At 38.1% G+C, this 22,202-nt stretch overlaps 2 protein-coding genes across 7 annotated transcripts in view; one reads left to right on the top strand and one right to left on the bottom strand.

The window, feature by feature from the left end:
• CTTNBP2 (cortactin binding protein 2) overlaps nt 1-15,042 on the top strand; it is a 77,966-nt gene extending 62,924 nt beyond the window's left edge. For 3 of the 5 annotated variants that reach the window (XM_059847155.1, XM_059847153.1, XM_059847157.1), the window contains 8 exons: nt 19-206; nt 2,594-2,772; nt 6,152-6,357; nt 6,588-6,773; nt 8,558-8,618; nt 9,512-9,647; nt 11,702-11,803; nt 13,454-15,042. In XM_059847155.1, the coding sequence (XP_059703138.1) occupies nt 19-206; nt 2,594-2,772; nt 6,152-6,357; nt 6,588-6,773; nt 8,558-8,618; nt 9,512-9,647; nt 11,702-11,803; nt 13,454-13,612 (1,217 nt within the window). In that variant the 3' untranslated portion in view covers nt 13,613-15,042. Of the gene's footprint in view, nt 1-18; nt 207-2,593; nt 2,773-6,151; nt 6,358-6,587; nt 6,774-8,557; nt 8,619-9,511; nt 9,648-11,701; nt 11,804-12,029; nt 13,430-13,453 lie in introns of those variants that run through there. The other 2 variants (XM_059847154.1, XM_059847156.1) reach the window with 2 other exon arrangements.
• Nucleotides 10,886-22,202, bottom strand: part of CFTR (CF transmembrane conductance regulator) — a 96,020-nt gene continuing 84,703 nt past the window's right edge. For both annotated transcript variants that reach the window (XM_059847159.1, XM_059847158.1), the window contains one exon: nt 10,886-21,415. In XM_059847159.1, coding sequence (XP_059703142.1) covers nt 21,209-21,415 — 207 coding nt within the window. In that variant the 3' untranslated portion in view covers nt 10,886-21,208. The remainder of the gene's footprint in view (nt 21,416-22,202) is intronic.

Below are 22,202 nucleotides of genomic sequence, written 5' to 3'. Positions count from 1 at the left end.
TTTTTGGTTCCTTTTTAGCAAATGGAGTTTCTGGTGCTTTTTACTTTCATGAGAACTGCTTTTTACTGGGGACCATCGCAAAATGCCATCTTCATGGCTCTGACCTGCTGGTTCAGCAGCATTTCCGTTGGGTTCAGCTTCGGTGGGATGGGGAGCCAATGCGAGGCTTGCTTCAGAGGATTTTAAGGAGAAAAGTAATAAGCAAGGTAAGAACTCAAATCAGCTTCAGCAGTTATGTTCATCACCAGGTCTGTGAAATATGTATGATGGTAGTGCCAAAAGCAGAGCAGATAGCTTAAGTTGTTTCAGGAAAAAAGCATTCAGTTCTGGGAAGATGCAGGCTGTGTAACTGGAAATGTTGTGCTTGGTCTTACAGAAAGGTGTATGGTCATGGCTAATTGGCATGAACAGTTGGTTGGTTGCCTGTCAACTGCATGAAACATCCTTCAGTAATTTTTTTCAACATCTCCTTTCATTCTTCTGAGAATTATAGTAAAAATTAGTTCAACAAACATACATAGTCTCTTCTTCAAAGAATTTATTCTCAATATCTAAAATAAGATAGTCAGATATGTGTTTTGTCTAAGTTTTAAGCAGAAAAATATTTTCCACGATTTTCAGATCAAAAGAGGGGCAAATTATATAATTAGAAAATTTGTTTTGAGCTAATAGATCTGCTGAAGCTGGAACAAAAGTCCAAAAGAAAATAAAGATGGGAAGTCTGTTTTAAATTAATAAATAAACAAAAACGGGAAACAAAAATAAAGATGCAGGTAAAAGAGGAATAGTGGACTTTCAAAAGTTATTTGGAATACTATTTGAGTGTGATAGCAGCTATTAAAAAACAGTCAGGCACTGTTAGACATTGGCAGAGGAAGTTTAATCAAAACAGCTGCAAAGGAAAATAATCTTGGCAGCAGTTTTGAACAGGCTTAAAAAGGGAGATTGTTCTAGGAATAGAAAAAACTGCCAGTAATAAAGAGTCCTGTTGTGGGACAACAGACCTACTCTCAGTTTTGAGTGTTCAGCTGGATGTATCTTGGTTATCTGTGGGGATGTCATCTCCTGTGCCCTTTGCCACAGTTCTCATCTGTAAAGGCTTACTGATTCAAAGAGATCCTGCAGAGGAAATGTGTGGTATTTGAACATTTCAGCCAGGATAATGAAGAAATTTAGAAACACTCCGAAGTATTCTTTAATTGCAAGAACAGAATACAGAATACTGAAAAAGAACCATGGGAAATCTATGAAACTCTTAATAGACTACTTTTCTTAGTTTATATTTTTTAAGTTAGGACTTGTTCATAGTCAAAGGCTGCATCAGACTTACTCTGCCAAACTGGTTTGGCTAGAAGAACTTGCAGCATCAAATAACAGATGTAATTTTCAGGCTTTTATTTGGGCTTGAAAGAAATCCTTATTCTAATAGGTTAGAATTTGACTATGTAATAGGCTCCTACCTCTGACTGAAGTTGAACAGAATTTGGGTAGTAATTTCATTAAGTTTAATTTCTCTCAAGCATATATGCAGATGGTGGCTATTTGGAGAAAAAAAGCCATGTGTCTTCCTCTATCTTCCCTAATTAAATATTGAAATGCCCAGTGTGGTAGCACATTTTTTGAAATTCATACATGTGCCATATGTAAACTCAAATGCCAGTTGGTACAGGACTTAAAATAGTGGACTGCCAAGTGAAAAATAGAAGAAAGATTAATCTGCTGTAAAACTCTAAAGCAAAGTAGAAATAAGTGTATTGTTAAAACCATGGACTATTTCAAAGATCATTGCTCTGTATTATACCTTGTTTATGCTGTAATACTCATGTGTTCAGGTGAAAAGCTCTTTTTTGCTGTTAGTTTGAACCATTACGTTATATGGGAACAGTTTTAATGTGTTTCTACTTTAGGTTCACCTATAGACTCTATCAAGAGGCTCTGGCTTCAGTGCTGTCAGTTACTATCCCTGGTGCATCTTTTAATGCTTCCTTTAATTTAAGCTGTTACAGAGGATAATCCTAGGATTAGGATGATGAAGACTGTAATTTGAAGTCAGAGGAAACAGGAGATTTTTCTGGCACTAAATAATTTGCCCTTAACAAGACAGACTAAAAACACAAGTCTTAGAGGAAGACATCTTTTCTTCGCTGCTACTAGATCTAAAATCAATATGGAAATCCACTGGGCATATGTCTGGATCAGATATTCCTGTTCAGTGCAATTGGGCATTTTTTAATAATGCCTTATTTGTATCATATACATTACATTGTATATGGTACATATCTCTTGTAATCCTAATCTTAAACACTGTAGAAAAACACTGCTACCAAAATTTCTGCCTTAGTTTCCCACAAGAAAGTAAAGGCACGTCAGTTTATTGATAAGGATATATCTGTTGAAGTGTAGCTGGGAAAATAAGTTTTAATACAGCAAGATGTCAATATATTCTATAAAAAGGTTTGACTTGTTCTTGACTGTTCCTGATCTTTTAATAGCAACACATGCAATAAAAATAGCCCCAAGCCTTCCTGGAGTTTTAAGGAAAGCGTTTGCAGTTCTGGTCTTATGCCATGTCAAAAATCTTTTCTCCCTGCAGTTCAGAGGTAAAGTACCTCCTCCATGTGATCCCGTGTGCAAGATCATAGACTGGATTCTTGCTGTTTGGCACCAGCTGAACTCTTGCTTATCACGTCTAGGAGCACCTGAAGCACTTATGGGGCCAAAGCATTTCTTCTCCTGTCCTGTGGTTCCAGGGCACAGCCAAGCAACAGTCAAGTAAGATTTTTGTTTCCTGTTTGATGCTGTTCAGTGCCAACTAGATACTTATCACAAATGTAGTAGTTGTGTTTCTCCCAAAACCCTGCTGACTCAGGAACCTTAAAAAAGCATTTTAATTGAAATTGCTGAAAGTTTTAAACCTCTGTTGGCTATTTAATTACTAGAAGGACAATTCAGAAGGACACAAGTGGGAAAAGGGTGTCCAACACTGCACAAAAGTCATTCTTCTCATGATCCTTCATTTATTTTCTGACACAGAGGTTAAAGATTCAAGAAAAGTTGGTAAACTCTCCTTTTGAAGTTGTAAATAAAGGAAGTTTAGAGAATGATTTCTCACTCTTAAATATGTGGTATAATTTAAAATCATACATACATACAGTTGATAGGTATATTATCTTAGTAAGTAGGGCAGTGTGCCAGGTTCAGTGCTGGTCAATAAGTTTAGTTAGTTTAGTATATAAGTTTAGTTACACATATGGCTAGTGGGCCTGTAACATTAAAAAAATAATGGAAATTTTGGTGTTTCTTGCCTACAATTGCATAAACATCTGATTACATTCCAACTCCAAATGCTAGCAAATTATAAAAGAAATAATTATAGAATTTTAAATTATTTTGATTTCACACTAATATGTTGTTTGACTGTATCAAAAAGTTAATGAGCCTCTAATATTCAAACTTATTCAGAATTGAAGTATAACATTGGTTTATGGAGATGTGACATAACTTTTCTCACCAGTTAGGTCACCCCTTCTATTCCTTCTTGACCTGTTTCTCTTGTACTGCTTTCTGCTGACCCTTATTCCAGAAGCCACTACTTAACACATGAAGGAGGGGCCTTTGTTTAGCATGTGCAGAGGCTGTCTCATGTCATGTTCTGTCTGCAGATCTTGAGACATTTTGCTTGTTTATTTTCCTTTTTATTCTTGAAAAGTACGGATTAGATACTAATCTTCAGAGTAATTATCAAAGTCTAAATGTAAGTTTGATTTGAAATTTTATGGGTGCTGGGAAATAAAAAAAGAAAAAAGCATACCATGCATCTATTTCCCATCTTCTTCTTGCATCATGTCCTCTGAAATGTTTTAATAATTTATTTATTGCAGTGGCATTAATAGAGGACAGAAAAACAATTCTTCAGACATCTTAGTTATACATTTCTGAGTCTGGATTCCTTCTCAGTGTAACTCGGACTGGTTTCACAATGCTTTGTTTTGAGTACAGCCCTAAAATGTCCTTTATTGTAGTCATATGCCATCTGACTTCTCAATTTAATGTAGTTTTTGTCCACTAATAAAGAAATAAAAAGCACAGCTCCAGTGAACTCTTACTGGGCACTTTTAGTTTAGCAGCATGATGGCTAAAATAGCTTTTAATTAGCAGCTCACTGACTGCTGTTGTTTCAGTCTAATTAACTACTCCTTTCCTCTTGCCCCTCCTTTCCACTGTGCTATTGTGCTGCTTTTTGCATTTAGTAAAACTTCTCTGAGTCAGTCCAATTCATTAGGACAGCAGACAGCTTTCTACAAATTGGGTTCACTCTGGGCTCAGCGTTAGCATGAGACAAGAGGAAGAAGCAGCAGCAGGGCAGGCAGAGAGAACGTGTGACAGGAAATTGTTTCCTGCTGCGTGTTTCATGTAGCTTCACCTGTTCTGGTGAGTAGAGTGAATAATTAAGAAAATTTTAACTACATTTTTTCTTGGTTTAGGTTTAGGGAACTGAAGATAATGTTCCAACAGGAACGACTTTCACTTTGCAGCCCTTTTTGAAGGGCTATATCAAAGCTATGTCAGCTATATCAGCTATATCAAAGAATGGGGAACTAGATCAAGATAAGCACAAAATTAAAATTGAATTTAAATACAAGGTTGGAATTTTATTGAGAGAGCATGCCCATCCATTGTTAATTGTTAGATTAGAATGGCCTCAATTAATTTTATCTTTGCAATGTTCATTTCCAACCATTTATACTGGCAGTATTGCAAAATGTTGAAAGCTTACATAGGCAGAAATTGAAAAGAGAGAGTTCTTTATGACTAAAATACAAAAACTTGTTTATTTTGGTAGCTTAGCTAGCAGAAACAGACTGTAACTATATGGAATAATATCTACAACACTATAGTAAGGAAGCTTCAAGGACCATCTGCAATACAGATTTTACATTGTATTTTAACAACTGTACTAATTATTTTTCTAAGTAATGTACCTTTATCAAGCTTATAAAAGCACTTTGAGCATTTATATATCATAAAAGTTCAATGTTATGCTTCACAACTGACAAAAAATATATATTTCAAATAGCTCATGCATTCTAACTTCTAAAAAATGGGAAAAAAAAACAAAACAAAACAAAAAGTCATGATAATATTTTAGGTAATGGAATGGCTTCAGTGTATCAATGTATCCAGCAAAATCATCCATTTAAGTCAAACAGACATTTTAGCCTTTGTGTTTTCTGAATGGATTTCTGCAAAGCTGAACACAGCATGATAGCCTATAATTTCTTACAGACCTTTAATATAAACCATCTTGGTCAATCGTACCATCTTCCCCCTGTAAGAAGATATAAGAATAAACAAAAAGAGTTGGAGTTGATCTGAAAAAAGATTGTCTCAGTGTCTGTGGTAGATATGAGCTGAGCCCTAAGTCTGAAATTTCTAGCCTTTATCCCCAGAGAACTCCTAAGTTATGAGAAATAGCATTTATTTTTCCCTAACAAAAATTTTTCACTTCTTTGCTAATACAACGTAATGCTTCTCTCTTAGAAAAGCAAAAGTCCCAGAAGACCCTTTAATCAATTTTTGAATTAAAAAATCAGACCCAGTCTCTAAACCAGACAATCTGAAATATCCACAGCATCCTGGAAACACAGTTCACCATAGATCAAATAAACAAAAGAGGAGTAAGAGCAAGGCAGCTGTATGAATAGAAATGTCTTGTAAACTGGACAAGTTTGGAAATGGAAGAACACTGGAAGGGGTACAACCATAAGTGAATACCTCCTTTTTTCATGCTGGCAGTAAACAGCCTAGGAATTGACTCCTGCAAGCATGGAAATTTCTCCATGCACTTAAAAAAAAAAATTGTATATATATGAACATGCATCTTTCTGGGACATTTTTTTAGCCTTTAAATGAAAAGGATGTTTTATATTATCTGAAGGAGGAAAAGCATTAGGTAGTAAGTTTATCGAGGCAAGCTAAAGAAATTTAAGTCAAATAGTTTAATATAAAACAACAGGTAAACCCTTCCTTAAATAAAATCAGTCCCTCTCTGAAATGGGGTGCTTCTTTAAAATGCAGAATCTGTTACCAAAGTATAAAATCGCAGGTTTTTATAATTGTTTTTGAAGTTAAGATTGGTTTTGTACCACAGGTGGATGTCCAAGCTATGGAATGCTGTGATAGCTCCCAGAGTACAAGAAGCCATACTCTCCAGAGCCTCTGTGAAAAGACCATCTGTACCAGGACAAGCAATAGCCAAAAAAAATCCTAGCCAAGGGCAACAGGCTGTTGTTAAAGCTGCTCTCAGTATCTTGCTAAATAAAGCCATTTTGCATGGCTGTCCTCTACCCAGACCAGGTAAGAGAAAAACTGTCAACTACTGTCTGAAAGCCAAGTAGTTGTGCATTGCTCAACTGGGGCTTTTAACTGCTTCCTTCCATTTTTAAAACTTCCACAAAACATAGCTGTGGTTCTGAAGGGAGGTGGTGGGGTTAAAAGCATTTACTGTCATTCATCTAAGTAGTTGTATAAAGTACTCCAAGAAGAACCATTTGCATCAGTTCTTAACAGTTTTACTTTTGTTTCAGAGCTAGATAATTATATAGCAGATTTTAAGGGAGGAAATTTTCCTTTATCTGTGGCTTCAAGCTACAAAAATTGCAGTAAGAAAAAAGGTGAGAATGCTTCTTGGAGAAAAGTGAGCACGAGTCCTCGCAAAAAGTCAGGCCATTCGTCCTCCCAGTCATGGAATAAGCAGGAGACAAATACTGAAGGTAAACAAAGCTTTTCAATTTCAGTTCTGAAAGCTGTGGGGGGTTAAACTATGTAGATGCAAATCAAACCTTTCTCCTACATCATGAATTAAAATTTTTCAATTAGATGACACTTGTATTTATGTTCACCAGTAAAGCACTGTTTATTTTTTTTCCCCCAAAAATTACTTCTTTGTGACTGTGAGGTGTCCTAAGTAAGTTTGGTTGTTCTAATGCCTTTTCTGTTGTCCAATAATGAGGCAGGCATTGGCTCAGATGGTGCAATATAAGCAGTGGTTCCACCTCTGACTATATAGAATGAATCAGTCTCTTCTCCAATACCGGATGAGAGAAAGCTTCATTACTTTATTGGTACTCCTTAGATTTGTTCCAAATTTACAGTATACATACTTCCTGGAGTTTTCTTACACTTATTTATAACTTCACTACGATAATTACTACCGAGTGAATCCAGGTAGAAATAAATGAATACATTCCTCCCCAGATCATGCATCCCTTTTTCAGTCTTACTAGAAAAATTGAGTAGAATAATCTAGAAGCCCTGCAGTGGAAGAAAGAGATCTTCGGGTGTAAATTGAAGATTTTGAATTGATTTTCAATTGCAAAAAATAAAGGTAAATAATTGTGTGTAGTCACAGATACTGTAAGGTTTTCAATCATCTTCAGTATGTTGCTTGATAAAGAGGGCTTATATAACTGAGTCTGTGGATCAGTATAAATGTGGAAGTTATATTAGTGCTGGTGCTTTTGAAAATTCTTTTCACCTCAAGATCATAAGTCATATAATAAGCAGTTTATTACACAGATACTGTATGGATTATTACAGACACACATTATTAGAGATAATGTATGGATGCATTCAGAAGCAACATAATTCTTCTAAAGGAGACATATTTCTAGAAGGAAAACTTAGTATTTTTGTAACTAAATACAGTATCAAACAGAAAAACTTCAAGGGGAATAAAACCAAAATACTTGCTTTCTGAAAATAAAAGTAACTACTTCAGAGGGAAGATTTAGGAAGAGAGAGAAGGCTTACACACACACACGTGTGCACATGCACACACACACACACGCACACATTTTAGGAGCAGTAAGATTCTAGCTTCAATTACCTCATATACAAAGAACCAAAATACTTGATGCTTGCTACTTTGAAGCACTAAAATGAGCTATTCATTCTTCAGCCCTTGTTCAGAAAGAAGTCTCCTTTTTCTGACTGCAGCTCTAATGTCCTGATTGCCAGTTCTCTGTTTGAATTGTGAACTTATCTAATCCCACTAAGAGGATTTAAGAAATAATGAACCTAACCTGAAGTGGGATGGTTGATGTTGTATTTTGTACCTGAGAATGTTCTTGGAATCTAGTTAATATCTGTGATTATAAGTTAAAAATGGAGCAATCAAATAAGTTTAGTAGTCTTCTATTTCGGACTAGCAGAATCAAATGCTGTTGCTGTTTTCAGTAAAAGTAAACTGTTTAATTTTATCTCATGAAGAAATTTCTCTTGGGAAGAACCAGTAAGGGTTGTTCAAATGCCTTAAACAGAAACCCCTGGTCCTCTCTTTCACAGAAGCTTAGACAACTGATCCCCTATTTACCATTTCAGCAGTTCCTTATGCTACCCTAAACACTTTCAAGGGATGTATTCTGATCTTTGACAGACCCTGTTGATGTAATTAGTTAGTTAGTGGGAACATATACTCCCTGTTTATCATAGATTTTAGAATAAGGAAAAAACATACATGGTAACACACTAACAAGTCAATCTCTCTTTTGTGCAGGTATAAAATCTAAGACTGTGTTGCAACCAAACTGTAAGAAAAGAGCTTCTCTCACCACAAAGTGAGTTTTAATTTCTGGTATTTGTGACACTTCACAAAAAATAAATAAAGATGATGACATTCTGTTGTAAAGCAGCATGCTATGCTATAATTGATAGATCAATAGCTTTTTGGTAAGGTTTTGGTCCCATATCTGAAGAAAGGAAGTATTTTTAATTTTCATTTCTGAGAGGAAATAAAATTTATATACTTTGATATAATTTTAGAAACCATTTCTTTATTTGAAGCCTTACAGCAGTACATGTCTTTTTATGTAACAGAATATTCTATGACTTAAGAATATTATGTAACGCTTACTCTGCCTTGAAAAGTTGACCATATGCTTTTATCAACTGGTATTATATTTTAAAAACTCCTCTGGCTATTTCGCTTGCTGAATGGCAATTCAAGATGGAACAGTACATGCACTTTAGTCCCGCTGATACAGAGTTTCCCTGAGAAAGTGTATGAATTAGCTAGAGGGGACTGCATTTGAGACTTCACTTCAGTCTGAAACCTCAGTTCTACCTTATTCCCAGGCACCGAGAAAATAGAATATTTATGCTTCCAGTACACCAGAGGTTTTTTTAAGTGTTTGGAATTATTTTCAAAAAGCAGAGTGGAATGAAATTGATTGCTGCATCTTAAAAAGAGAGGAGTCTGAAAATACTAGAAAGAGGAATCCTTTGTTAGAGTTTCAGAATAGTGAGAATTTGTATAGAAGGATCTATTATGAGATAATTATTGACAACTACTGCTGTCAGTTTGTCAGATGTTATTTTGGTTTTGTTTGTAGTAATAAAGGTCTTTTGGAAAGAAAATACTATTTTTGAGGTGTCTATAATATTTATTTTTAATTCTGTATAACAGCTTAATTAAAATGTTCTCTCTGATTGTTTGTTTGGGTTTTTTAAGCAGATCTTCAGAGAAGGATCATTTGAGAACATTAAATCTGGAGCAAAGGCTGTCTGTTGGTTCTGATGATGAAGTAGATCTTGTGCAGGAACTTCAAAGTATGTGTTCCAGCAAATCTGAGCCTGATATAAGCAAGGTAAACACCAGACTTTTAAATAATTTACTACATTACCATATTCAGTTGGTTTTTATGTGTTTAAAATAAATTTTTGATTTACAAGCCCTGCTTGAACTGAAGAACATTTTAAATTATTTGGGAATAAGCCAAAGTCAACTAATATATGACACATTTGAGGGTAAGTGTTCTGGTTTAATATACACTATTTCAAATTACACCTTCACCAATTTTTCTTGTAAAGATTTTTGCAGTGGAGGATGAAATTTCTATAGAATCCTAGAATAGCCTGAGTTGGAAGAGACACACAAGGATCATTGAATCCAACACCTGGCTCTGCACAGGATCACACTGAGAGTCATACCATGTGCCCAAGAGGATTGTCCAAAAGCTTCTTGAACTGTCAGTGACCACTTCCCTGAGAACAGCCATCCCTGCATTACTGTTCTTTTGTTATGTTTCATGCTCTCATTGCTCCCATTGGGAAGCTGTTCTGTAGTCTTAAAAACATAGAAAGTTTTCCCTAATATGCATTAAACATTTGGTTTAATACAGTCCATGAGCCTTCACAGAACTGGCTCAAAGCTCCTCTGCTCCATAGGCAAAATACAGTTTACTGCCTCAAGCAAGAGAAGGTGGATTGGCCTAGTTCTTTAACAGTAGCAAAAGAGGGTGAAGGATGCTTTCAGGGCTCATAGTTTTGAGCTATGTTGTGGGTGTTTATGGGAGACATATTGAGGCTGAGTGTGGACCTGTGGATCTCTCTCATTTTTCCTTTTATACCGATACCATGCAGCTTTCCCTGTGGCTCAAGCTATTTATTCTTTTTCATCTTTCCTCCTAGCACAGCTGATGTGGATGGCTGTGACAGCAGGCTGTGTTCACACTGGAGCAGCTGTTCCATCTCTTTTGAAACATGGATAGAGTCAGTCTTAGGCTATTGTCCAGTTAGGCTGTGCATGACATCCTCTAGGATTTCCCTGAACAGCGCTTCCATTAGTTTTGCTTTTTTAAGTATTCTGTTTATTCTTAGAAGACAACCAAGTTTTTATTAAAAAAAGAAATACTGTGTTTGGGAAGATTTTTCAACCTGTTTATTGAAACCCTTTATTATAGTGTTTTGTTTTGGGTTGTTTTTCTTAAAGTATTTACAGTACATGCATGAGTCACATGCACCAAGCTGGCAAGCTAATCACTAGTCAGTTAGCAGGGATTTACTGTAGCTATCCTTAAAAGAATGGGATATGCTAAAGAAATGGTAACCAACTTAAAATTGTGTTTAATAACATGCAAAGTATAATTGCTTGTTGATGACAATTCAAGGAAATACGGGTTAGATAAGGAAGAAGATAGATGTCAAGTCTTTTGTTCAGTTTCCTCACCATGGGTGGAACCATCCTTGGCTGGAATTTCTGTTGTTAATTCCCCAGACGCCTAGTAGTAGAGCCTTGCAGAAGTAAGGGTGCTGTTGAATGCTTTCTTTGTGTGATGTAATTTCAGGATGCCAACAGAATAAGTACTTCTTCTCTTTAATTTGCCCTTTCACTCGAATATATTCCTGCTGCCTTCACTGGGTTGGGATGGAATACTTTTGCAGTTGCAGAATTGAATTGGATCAGCTTGCCCCAGGATAAAATAACTAGTTTTCAGTGAGGACAGCATCTTGAGGAGGCTCTGTCTGTTACTTTCTGGTCAGGAAAAATAGGAAAAAGGGAAGGAAAAATAGTAGGGAAGAAACATGGCAGGAGAAAGAGAAAACGATCATTCATTTCTCTGATGTTCCTGGGGGCTGGGTAAAATTTGATGGGATACTGTCCTTTAGCTCCACTGAGAAGTATTACTCCGGAAATGCATGTTTAATCTTCCTCTGATTGTAGTTGATATGAAATCTCCATCTCCCATCTTCTAAAAATGCACTCAAGAGTAAAGAAGAGATATTGTAATTGTTCTTTGGATATTTATGCGTTGCATTGTACAGAAACCATGAAAATAAAATCAAGCCTCCAAAAATTGGCAAATTTAAACATAATCTCTGTGAATAACTAAAAAATAACCATTTTCTTATCTTTCTTTAGATTGCAGATTCTAAAGATGAGTTACTGATGTTCAGTAACTCCCAGAACATTCCTGTATTTTCAGCAAGTGGTACTAACCCAAATAAAACAACAACACAAAAGGTAGGTGAAATGAGTTTTACAGTAGGATAGGAAAGTATCCTACCCTGTCTTGAGTTTCCCCAAATCTGAATTTCTGATTGGATCCTAAGAATTAGTGTCCGGTTTATTACAAGAAAAAACTGTCATAATTCTTAGGAAACTTGCTAGACTACCATGCCAAGTTTCTTTCATGTGTCTTAATAGAAGCTAAAGATTTATTAAAACAATGGATGTTATTTGCTTTCAGTTTTGGCATTCTACATAAAGCCATCTCCCCAGGCCAAGTATTTTTGACATTACGGGTTATTTCCATCAGATCTGAAGAGAAATAAAACCTGGGTTTGTTGTCTCCTCTCAATTAATGTCATTCAGTAAGTTTGCAAAAGCACCACTTTTAAAATTCTTGATGTAAAATTTCTGGTTTCTCTGATGTCAGAGCTCTCAGGGGTAAAAAATATTGAAAAGACATGATATTACCAAAGTTTGTGAAGAATAGCATTTTTTTAGGGTTATTCAGTTCCTATCTTTGACCTATTTGCTGAAATATACAGTTAACTTGCTATGTTATATATGTAAATAAACTTTGGTGACTTCAGAGTGAGAAGATAAGCTGAATATTATTGGAAGATATAGTAAGTCTACTATCATCTTCTTTTCAGAAATTTTTATTGTTTGTGGGCGCTACCATCCCTACTAAATACGAAGATTAAATTATGTCCTGCTTAGTTTTCATTCTTTGGAAAATTATGTTTTCTCTGTTGTTACATTTTGTTCCCTCTACTTTTTTGCTCTTTGTGTTTGTAAACATCAAGAGGGCTTCTAAGCTCAGTTAATCTTAGCCAGGGAATAATCTGTGATCTTTGTTCCCCTACCAGGCCTTCTGTGTTACATTGGTATGGGTCTTTTGGAGGCCAATCCTGATGTTTTATCTGACTGCAGTAAATTGTTTTCTAGAGACACCATTTTCTGCTGATACAGTGAAATTCCTGAAACTGGATTATCTAGAACACCTTAGCATTAAAAGAGTTGACTTCACAGACCACCAAATATTCTGAATTGGAAGGGACCCACAAGGATTTTCAAGTCCAACTTTGGAGGGAATGACCCATACAAGGACTGAACCCACAACCTTGCTGTAACCAGCACCATGCTCTGACCAGCTGAGCCAGTCTAAGGGTCAGATGAGTTAATAGCTTTGCAATAATATTTCTTTGTATCCAAATATTCAGAAAGTTAGAGTACTTTCTGTAATTTTACTTTAAATCCATAGAACAGTCTCCACTAAAAGAAATCATTTTAAACTTGCCTACAGCTACACCAAGTAGGTGTACTCCTTTTGAATATTTCTCTAAACACATTCAGGCATCCCAAATCAGAGCTTCACACAGTAGTGATGCCTGACCTACCAGTTCCTACTGTACCTTTCTCATAGTGATTTTTTTTTCTTTAAAAATTTCTGCTAACAACAAAAGGCATTACTATATTGACCTGCAAGTAGACAAGCTTAGCTACTTGGGAGATTTGTGAAAAACTTGGTCAAAATCTTTCATACAGAACTAAAAAATATTTTTTCTGGGGAGATGTTGGCCGAAATGAAGGAAACACCACCCAACCATGTCAAACAATGATACTTATTTATACACAAAATGCTTTTTTTCTCTTTATTTCCAGGATGGAATGCGTCCTCTCAGCAGCAGTCGAACTGTGGAAAGCAGCAACAGTAAATCAAAGACAGAGTTGGGTGTTTCAAGAGTTAAATCTTTTCTTCCTGTTCCTAGAAGCAAAGTCACCCAGCCTTCTCAGAATACTAAAAAAAAGCAGCAGCAGTAATACAAGGCAAATAGAGGCAGATAATTACATAAAAAGAGAGATTTGGAATTTGCACAAAAAAGAATAAATATAAAAATCCAGTAAATAAACCTGCCTATCTTACAATTTTTCTTGTTCATATAATCTCTATTGCAAAGAACCAAGTACTTAAATATGTAAATATTTTTTAAAAACAAACTGTTACCCTGTAATGTAAAGTTTGTACAGGACCACGGTTTTATTTCTATGTACATCAGCTGGAAATTATATTGATTTAAAGTTCAGAAATGGGCATTTTGCCTCCTCCATAGATGGTTGGGTTTTTTTCTTCTTTTAATATGAAAATTACTTATTTAAATAATAATATTCAGGGGTACCTACCACAGGATTCTGTTTGTGTATATACTGTACATAAATATATTCTATTAAGTTCACATGTTAACCTGCATTCAGATGAGTTGCACAATATATACAACAATGGCTTAATGCTATTGTTCATGCATTTTAAAGACGTTTTATCTTCACTTAATGAAAAATTAGTGAATGTGGCAATAACTGAAATGTTTGGAATTGCAGATCGATTACTTTCAGCTTACAAGCCATATTAAATACTTTGATTTCATCATCATCATCATCTGCCTGCTGAATTGTGATTTTGTTTTTCTCAAGCTTCTCTTCATCTAAATTGTAATGAGTTTCCTTTATAAATTTCATCTCTTAAAAAAGGAAAGAGATTGAGAAATTAAAATGCAACAAAAGTTATTTTTCTCAGACTCTTACTCTTTGATAGAATTGAAGAAAATGTGATCATTTATTAACTTAGTTTTTCTTGTATACTGTAAAAACTTTTATATGCTCCATTAGTGTTTTAAAAGCATCCAAGAAATAAAAGTGTTTTACAGAAACAGATTTTACTGAAAAGGAATTTGAGCAAAAGCTTAACTTACAGTATTATCCAAGATAATGTAGTAGCAATGAGTTACTATGTAATTATCAATTTCTGTTGTGGATTTAAGATGTAATTGCTATAAAATGATACTTGAGTTGCCGTTAAAATTAACTCTTTGTCATTTTTCTCTCCACCACTGAGGTAGATCATGTTCCCATGAGGGACAGTTGCTATGCAGGGCGTATTTCCCCAGCCTCTTTCTACAATAGCTGCAGTTACATCCTTGTGAATTGTAGGAATGTGGAAATGTGCACTGTCGAAATAACTCACCTGTTAGGCAGGGGAAAGTGCAGATTTTTCTGGAGATCAGACTTAGATGCCTTCTGTTGGGTTAGTGGGAGATGGTTTGGAGAATTTGGGCAGTGATATGACGCTAATATCCAAAAGAACAGTTTTCTCAAAATAAGCCCAGAGGAGGAAAGGATTAACTGTTTCCTAACACTTTGCCTTTGTATATAAAACAGTTATCCCAGACTCATGTCAATAAAATCTTTGTATGGCATATTGTCTTTCTTTCTCTGAGTTTGTGTGTGTGTATTGGTTCTACAGATATTGAATATTAAAAGCTTATTTCTGAAATAATTTCCTGCACAATATATTTAGAAAGTACCTTGGTTTTAGGCAATTGCTGTTTCACTAAGACTTCAATTTGCTGTGATAGTAATGTGTAACTAAGTACAGTTCATTTCTCTAGAGACTGATTTTTACTTTTATTTTTTTAATATTTTTTGTGCTGAAAAAATATGCTGCTTTTGCTGGTGGTTCTTAGCAGAATGAGTCAGCTGCCAGGCCCTGCAGGTCGGAGCAGTGAGTCTCAGCAAGTAGGATCCCTGATGTGCTGAAGCAGTGAGCAGCGGTGTGGTAGCTTGTGTGAGAAGCTCAGATATGGATTTCATGGCCAAAGAGGAACACAAGTGGAAGACACCATTTGTAAGGATCACATAAATTTCAACATCAGAATTTGTAATAATTTTTTTTTTTAAGAGCTATAAGAAAAGAAAAATCCTGACATGCATCTAAGCCAGGTTTGTTCTGCGTTTAAAATACACCTTAAATGTGAGAACTCATTTAGATAAAGAGTTAACAGTGTGCTTCTGTGTGGGAAGATACTGGGTAGTGTCCTAAAGCTTGCTTTGAGGCCTATTTTAAAACTGCATATTGTCTGTGAGAGTAAAAACTAATCAGTACTGTAGTGTGCATGAAAATTTGTGGAGGACAGAGTAACTTTGGTGTGAAAGTCAGGTGTCTTGCTAAATTTAGCATTGCCTTTCAACACCCTCATTAGCCTTCCTTTTTCAGCCTGCTGTCCTAAACTCTCCATCTGCGTCTTTCACCTTTTTGACTTCTGCTGTCATTTTGTTTGTCTGTCAGTTCAACACAGTCTGTGATCTCCATATAGCTTTAATCTCACAGTATCTTGCATATCTCCTAATTGATGGCTCTCTTCTGTACTAAGTGCTAATCTCTCTTGCTAGGCCACAGCAGTTCCTGCCCTCAAAGAGTGAGCACCACATAGCTGTGACACAGTTTGCTTGTGGACATGCTGACTTCTCTGCTGGCTTATCACTTGGTTTGTGATAGGTTGTGCTGAAGCAAGGCCAGGCTCTGTTCATGAGCTCGGGGTTTCACTTGTGTCTTCAGGTTATTCCTATGATGCTACAAACAGCACTCCTTATAAGTGACTTGTCATACCAGCTACTCTCCCTTTGGGTTTTTAATGGGCAAAATCCTTTCTCTTCCTTGCTTTCTGTGTCTCAAGCAGAGAGGATTGGAGTGTGCTGTGGTGGGCCATACCCATCCATGCTACATCTGCTCCCAGCTATTACCCCATAACTTTGAAAGAGTTAAGTGAAGAGAGAGACCCCATCTGCATGGAGGAGTATCCCAGAAGGTATAGGGAAGCTTCTACTGGAGAATCCATTTGACAAGCCACTGGGGCAGTGAAAGACTTTTAATTTAGCCCTCATCTGACTACACTATATTCTTTATATACATCTCAATGTCTTCAACCAGAGAAACAAGGAACGATACTTCTCATCCGTCTACTCTGGTAAGTACTAAACATTCCAGCTCTTCACTTCAAGCCAGTCCTGAAAATAGAAGCTTTCAGCATCTCTCCAGTGGTTCTTTTTTCTTGACAAGAACATGGACTATGTTCCTTAAGTGAATGTCTGAGTCCGTCAGACAATATCTACCTTATTTTTTTTGGGTTGCTGAGCATGAACTCCAAAATTAAAAGGTTTCTACCTTCTCCATCATTCAACAAAGGCAGCAACATTCATCAGCAACAGCAAAACCAGCAGGCTTGACGCACATCTCTTCCTGTAATACAACTCAAGGAATTTACAAAATACATCCAAAACCCTCCAGCTTTCCAGTAGAACTGGAGAATCAAAACAGCCTCTGCCTGAAGAAAGGATGAAGGATCACTTTCCTGGTCCTAACTCTGGCTACAGTGATGTTTACGGTGATCAAACCATAGGTAAGAGACATGAGAATTACTAAGTGGGCTGTCCTTCAAGAAACTTGAAGTGACTTTAAGGGAGCACAAGGGGTTGTGGTACTGGGCTGTAGTATCACTCAGAAACCTCTGGCTGCATTTTACAAGGATTGTATTTTGAGGTTGAAGTGAGCCCTAGGGAGTGAACTTAGTATAAATATTGTTTATCCTTGGAACAGGAAATTGGTTTTAGAGAACATGGGGGTTTGTAAAGGAAATGTATTACTGTATTGCATTGTATTGCTTAATTTGCAAGATGTTTTTAGACAGCAACTAATGGTCCATTAAGGAACAGTTGTACGTCAGTTCTAAAGTGGTGTGGGTTTTTTTCCAAATGTTAAATCATAGCCAAGTAATTATAGACCTAAAATACCAAATCTATAATAGAAAATGAGGAAAAAATAATCACCAGAACATTTTTTAGGTAAATAAAATTGAATAAATTATGTGGTTCTGAAATTACCTCCAGCAATTAATACCAATTAATAGAGGAAACTGCTTTAAAAGGCCTGAAGTTGCTAAGACATAACTTAAGCCTGTTGCTTAAACAGGGTAGATAGAATTCAAAAAGTGCAGATGTCATCAGGTGTTTACCAGCTCTGATGTAACAGCCTGAGAGATTTGAGACTTGTGGAACTGGAGTCTTTAAGAAAGACTTTGGAAATGGATATTTAATGAATAAAGCACAGCTGGTAAGACACCAGCTAAGCAACTGTGAAAAAAAAGTTGTTTGTTGGAATAGCAGGCTTGGTTGACTCCAGTGAGATACTGGGCAGTTCCCACTAATGACAAATATCGAGCTACTTTGTGTAGTTATTTTGTATATAAGATTTATGAAAATGCATAAATGTGCATAGTTCAAGTTTGTTTAGGCTACCCTTCCTTATCCTTTGCTCTCCCAAGAGCTTCTCAGTGCTGTAATAGCAGTATGGCCACCCTTCTCCACAGTACTTAAGGACAGCTACAGAATCTCTTTTCAACTTTTTTTGTTAGCAGGCTGCAAAATGAAATCTCCACATGGAGTATTAAAACCAGCATGCTCTCTTCTTTGTCTGTATGTTGTACACACCCACATTTTTGTATAGGTGGTTTTAATGACAAAGTGCTCTGGTAAGAGTATTTTTTATATCTGTTCTATCAAATACATGCAAAGCAAGCACATGAGAAGAAAAATTCCCTTAAGTACTGCTTAGCGTGTGTTTATGAAGGTCATTGTTTGTTCTTCCATTGTTTATGGCCTCATTTGCTTATTTTTTATTTTCTCCCTTCCCTCTTGTGCTCCATTTTCCATCACAAACAGGATGTGCAACTTCCCAGATTAGTTTCAGGCAAACATCCTTGGGAGCTGTCACCCTCTGACAGCAGGTACCAGAACATCTACTCTAGAAGGTAACATGCTCTGTGTTGGGAAGGAGAGGCTGTGTCATCCTCCTCATAGAGGCTGGTACTAACTTACCTCCTGTTCCAGCTTGAACTCCAGAGGAGCTGAAGCAGTGGTTTGGGACTGAAAGAAATAGCACACTCCTCTCAGTTGCCCTGAGAGGGCAGCATCTTGCCTGGGCTCTTCAGGACTGGCAGTGTGATGGTGGTAGCTGGGCACTGATGGCAGAAGCTGTTTCGGTGAGTGTTGTAGCCCGGGGTGGAGGCCATCAGTCAACTGATTTCCTTTTTCTTTCAAAGTCCTCCTTCTGAGTGTTTGTATTAGCAGCTTCCATATGTCCCATCTGCTACATGCTCCTGCTGTACTTATCTTTTTTCTTCCCTGAAATGTGTCCTCATCTGTCGATTCCAGCTTACCTACCACCTTCTAACTCTGACAACGACACAAAACATGAACAGTTTCGCAAGCTCTGAAGAATGCACTAGTTCTAGTGACAGTCGTTCTTTTCTGCTGATCTTTCTGATCATCTTGTTTATTTAGATTATAAACTCCCCCACTTGGTGTGTCTGCTGTAACTCTGAGTAACATCCTGAAAAAGAGTGACCCTTGGCATGCCTCCTTAGACTTGGCCACACTTCAGCAGCCCTGGCCTCCCAGCCAGCCTTGGCCACGTACTCTGTAAAGACTTGTACAAATGGAGAGCTGACTATGTCAGAAAAGGGACAAACAGTGTGAGGTGAACAGTTTGAGGGGATAAGGGGAGTGGAAATAGGATTCAAAAGCGATGCTACTTCAATACACAGTTGGTTTTCCATTGTTATGAATCAAGCAGAGCTTAGTGGCAAAGGAACAGTGACATGGCAAAACTGAGACCCAAGGGTATCCAGAATGCTCTGTGAGCAAAAGGCATTGCTTTGTGGAGAAAACCAGGCAGCGCAAGGTGTCCCCCACAGAAAGAAAGGAAAAAGACCCAGGTAAGTGCTAAAGGTGGACAAGCATAAAAGTACAGTATGAGGGACAAGGCAGGGAAAAAAACACCGACAAATATTTGCAAAGGAAATGTGTAATGAAGGCCAGAAGGTATGCAGAGGGGGGCAGAGCTAGAGGGAAACCAGCGTCACACAGGGCAAGCAGCTCCAGAGTGAGTCCCAGGGCCTGCGGGCTCCGCCGGACCCAGCAGCGCCTCCAGCAGAACCAGCGCCCAGCCGGGGGCAGCCCAGGCCGGCTGCTGCTCCAGCACGCCTGAAGGAGCTTAGTCCGAGCCTGAAGGAGGTTAGTCCGAGCCTGAAGGAGTCTAGTCCGAGCCTTGCCTGTGCTGCTCTTGGCAGCTGCGGGGCTCGGGCTCTGAGCGGGCCCAGGGCCGAGCGCAGGCCGCGCCGCAGCGTTGGAGGCCCGCAGCACCACCTAGTGCCGCCCGGGCAGCCCCGAGAGCCGCCGCCTCCGGAAAGGAGAGAGAGCGGCGGCTGAAAGGTATGGCCGTGGTTGTGACAGCCAGCGATGGCCTAAGTGGAAGTAGCAGAATCGGTCCCCAGTGCCTGCCTCATTAAGGGGGGCAGGGGGGGCTGTAATGTGTCATACAGGCAGTTTCTCTTTTTAAAAATTTATTTAAAGAAAAAAATAATCTAAAACACCTGTATATCACTAGAATACTTTAGTGCACAAAGACAGCATTGGACAGTACCTGGCCAAACTCTGGGGCTGCCCTCGTTTTCAACAGCTCTAGCATAATGAGACATCAAAATCTAGTAGCAAAATATCCCTGCGACAATCCAAATATAAAACTTTTTGTACAAATATATTTTTCTTTATAGTACGTAATCACTCTTAAAATACATAATTTCCTTAGCAAAAGTTTGCAACAATATTAAAATAAATAAAATATCCTAGAGAACATTCAATTCCATAATAAAACTGCAAACCAGAAGAGTATAAAAATTAATTTCATTATTAAAGTCTACTTTTGAGAGGTTTCTTCCCCCTTTTTTTTTTCATTAGGCCAAAGTAAAAAGCATATAAAGATGCCAGACCTATACAGACTATTACAGGTCCACTGCCAGGAGTCCTACCTTGTGCTAGATACTGGTGTCAGCCTGCACTCAATCCAATTGGGAGTGTGTGCAGGGTCAGGTTAACAGTCTCCTAGGTTTTAAGAGGAAATACCAATTCTCCCTTAACTGTGGAGACATGACAGATGTTGATTGGCTTCCAAGACAATATCCTCTCTTCCTTCATTTTCACCTATGCATGTGGCATTTGGCCTTTCCTGCTAAGCTGAAATTACAGTCGCTGCATGGAAAACAAAGAGGAGGAAGTTTTCTGTGTGCCTTGCTGATATTGTCCCTTAATTCAGTTGCAGGAAGTGAATCCACAGAAGTTTTTTGCATACTGATTTTTCTATTTTCCACCCAGATTTGATTTTTTTTCTCACATTCTTCCTGCTGTCTAGTCCTCTCACCCCAGCAAGAACCTTTCTAAAAGTTTTCTGAAACAATTATGTCAGGCTAGGCAGGTTACTTCTGCTTGCCATCTTCGTTGTTTCCAATCAGAGCAGCTTTCCAAAGGAAATCTGGTTTCACCACTATAAGTGGCAAAACCTCAAAGAGTGTGCTAACCTGCACATGATTAAGCACAGAAGGGAAGCAATTCCGACATGCTCATGCAGTGGCTTCAGTAAACAACTCCGGGAAGGCTGAATTTGTGCATGGCTGAGGCAGCTTCAGAAGTGCTGGTCCTGTCACGATGGGGCACTGCTGACCATTCACCCCACAAAGGTCTCTACACAGCATCTCACAGTCTTGTCTCCTGCACTTCTTCCTCCGTCTCCTCCTGCAAGGCAGTGATTTGGGGTCGGGGTTTACGCTTGCTGGAGTTTCTGTGGTGTGCTGGCAGGAGCTTAAGGCGCTCGGCGTGACTGATGGCCTGCCTGAAGGAGCTCTTCTCGTTCAGCAGCTTCTGAATGGATTCGTACTGCCTCAGTTTATTGTCCTCGATCACCTGGAGAAACATCACTCCATCAGATGAGCAGTGGTGGTGCTGACAGAATTCAGCTAATGCAACTAATGCAGCAGGGAAGAGACATGAAGACATGGCAAACATCTTCCAACAGAAAAAGCCCAATTTACAATTTCTAATTTCTAGTCTGCAGTTTCTAATTAAAACCAAAAAAAATGCATTAAAATTTGAACACATGGAAAAGGTGTCTATTGCCCAAATTACAAAGTGCTGCTGCACTGACTGGTTTCTCCCTGTGACTTGGTTTTACCTCTGAGTCCCTTTATTGAAGCCTCCCAGTATCTTGGCATTTCCCTGGCACTGTAGACTGCCCAGTTAAGAAAGCGTTAATTTTTCTATCACAAGCAGAGAGAGAAGGCTGCCATCAAGGTGCCAGCCTTTCTTTGCTTTCTTCTCACCAAACAAGGAAGCACTGCTCACCTCTGTTTGAAGGAGACAACAAGTTTACCCTGTGGGGTTGTGCCAGTCTCCCCCTTCCAGGCAGGAGCCAAAGAAAAATCAGGCTCCTTTGCTGGCACTGCAATGTCAGCACATCCCTGGTAAGGGCACAGGTCTGACAGGAGAGAACTTTTAGCATCTCTGTTGCTAAAATGTGATCTGGAGGGTGGGAAGCCTTTTCAGAGGTGAGGCTGCCTGCCTGCTGGGGGCGAGGCTGAGTCCAGCACACACCGAGGAGCAGCGCATCCGAAAGGATGTACAACCTGCCTGCTGACTAGTCTGCTTTAACTCCAGGCACTCTTCCTCCTGCTGTGCTAATGCACCCAGTCAA

Source organism: Haemorhous mexicanus, chromosome 5, assembly GCF_027477595.1.
Source record: "Haemorhous mexicanus isolate bHaeMex1 chromosome 5, bHaeMex1.pri, whole genome shotgun sequence".
NCBI classification, from domain to species: Eukaryota; Metazoa; Chordata; class Aves; order Passeriformes; family Fringillidae; genus Haemorhous; species Haemorhous mexicanus.
The sequence above is the reverse complement of the archived record's forward strand: the minus strand, read 5'-3'. Positions and strand labels throughout refer to the sequence as shown.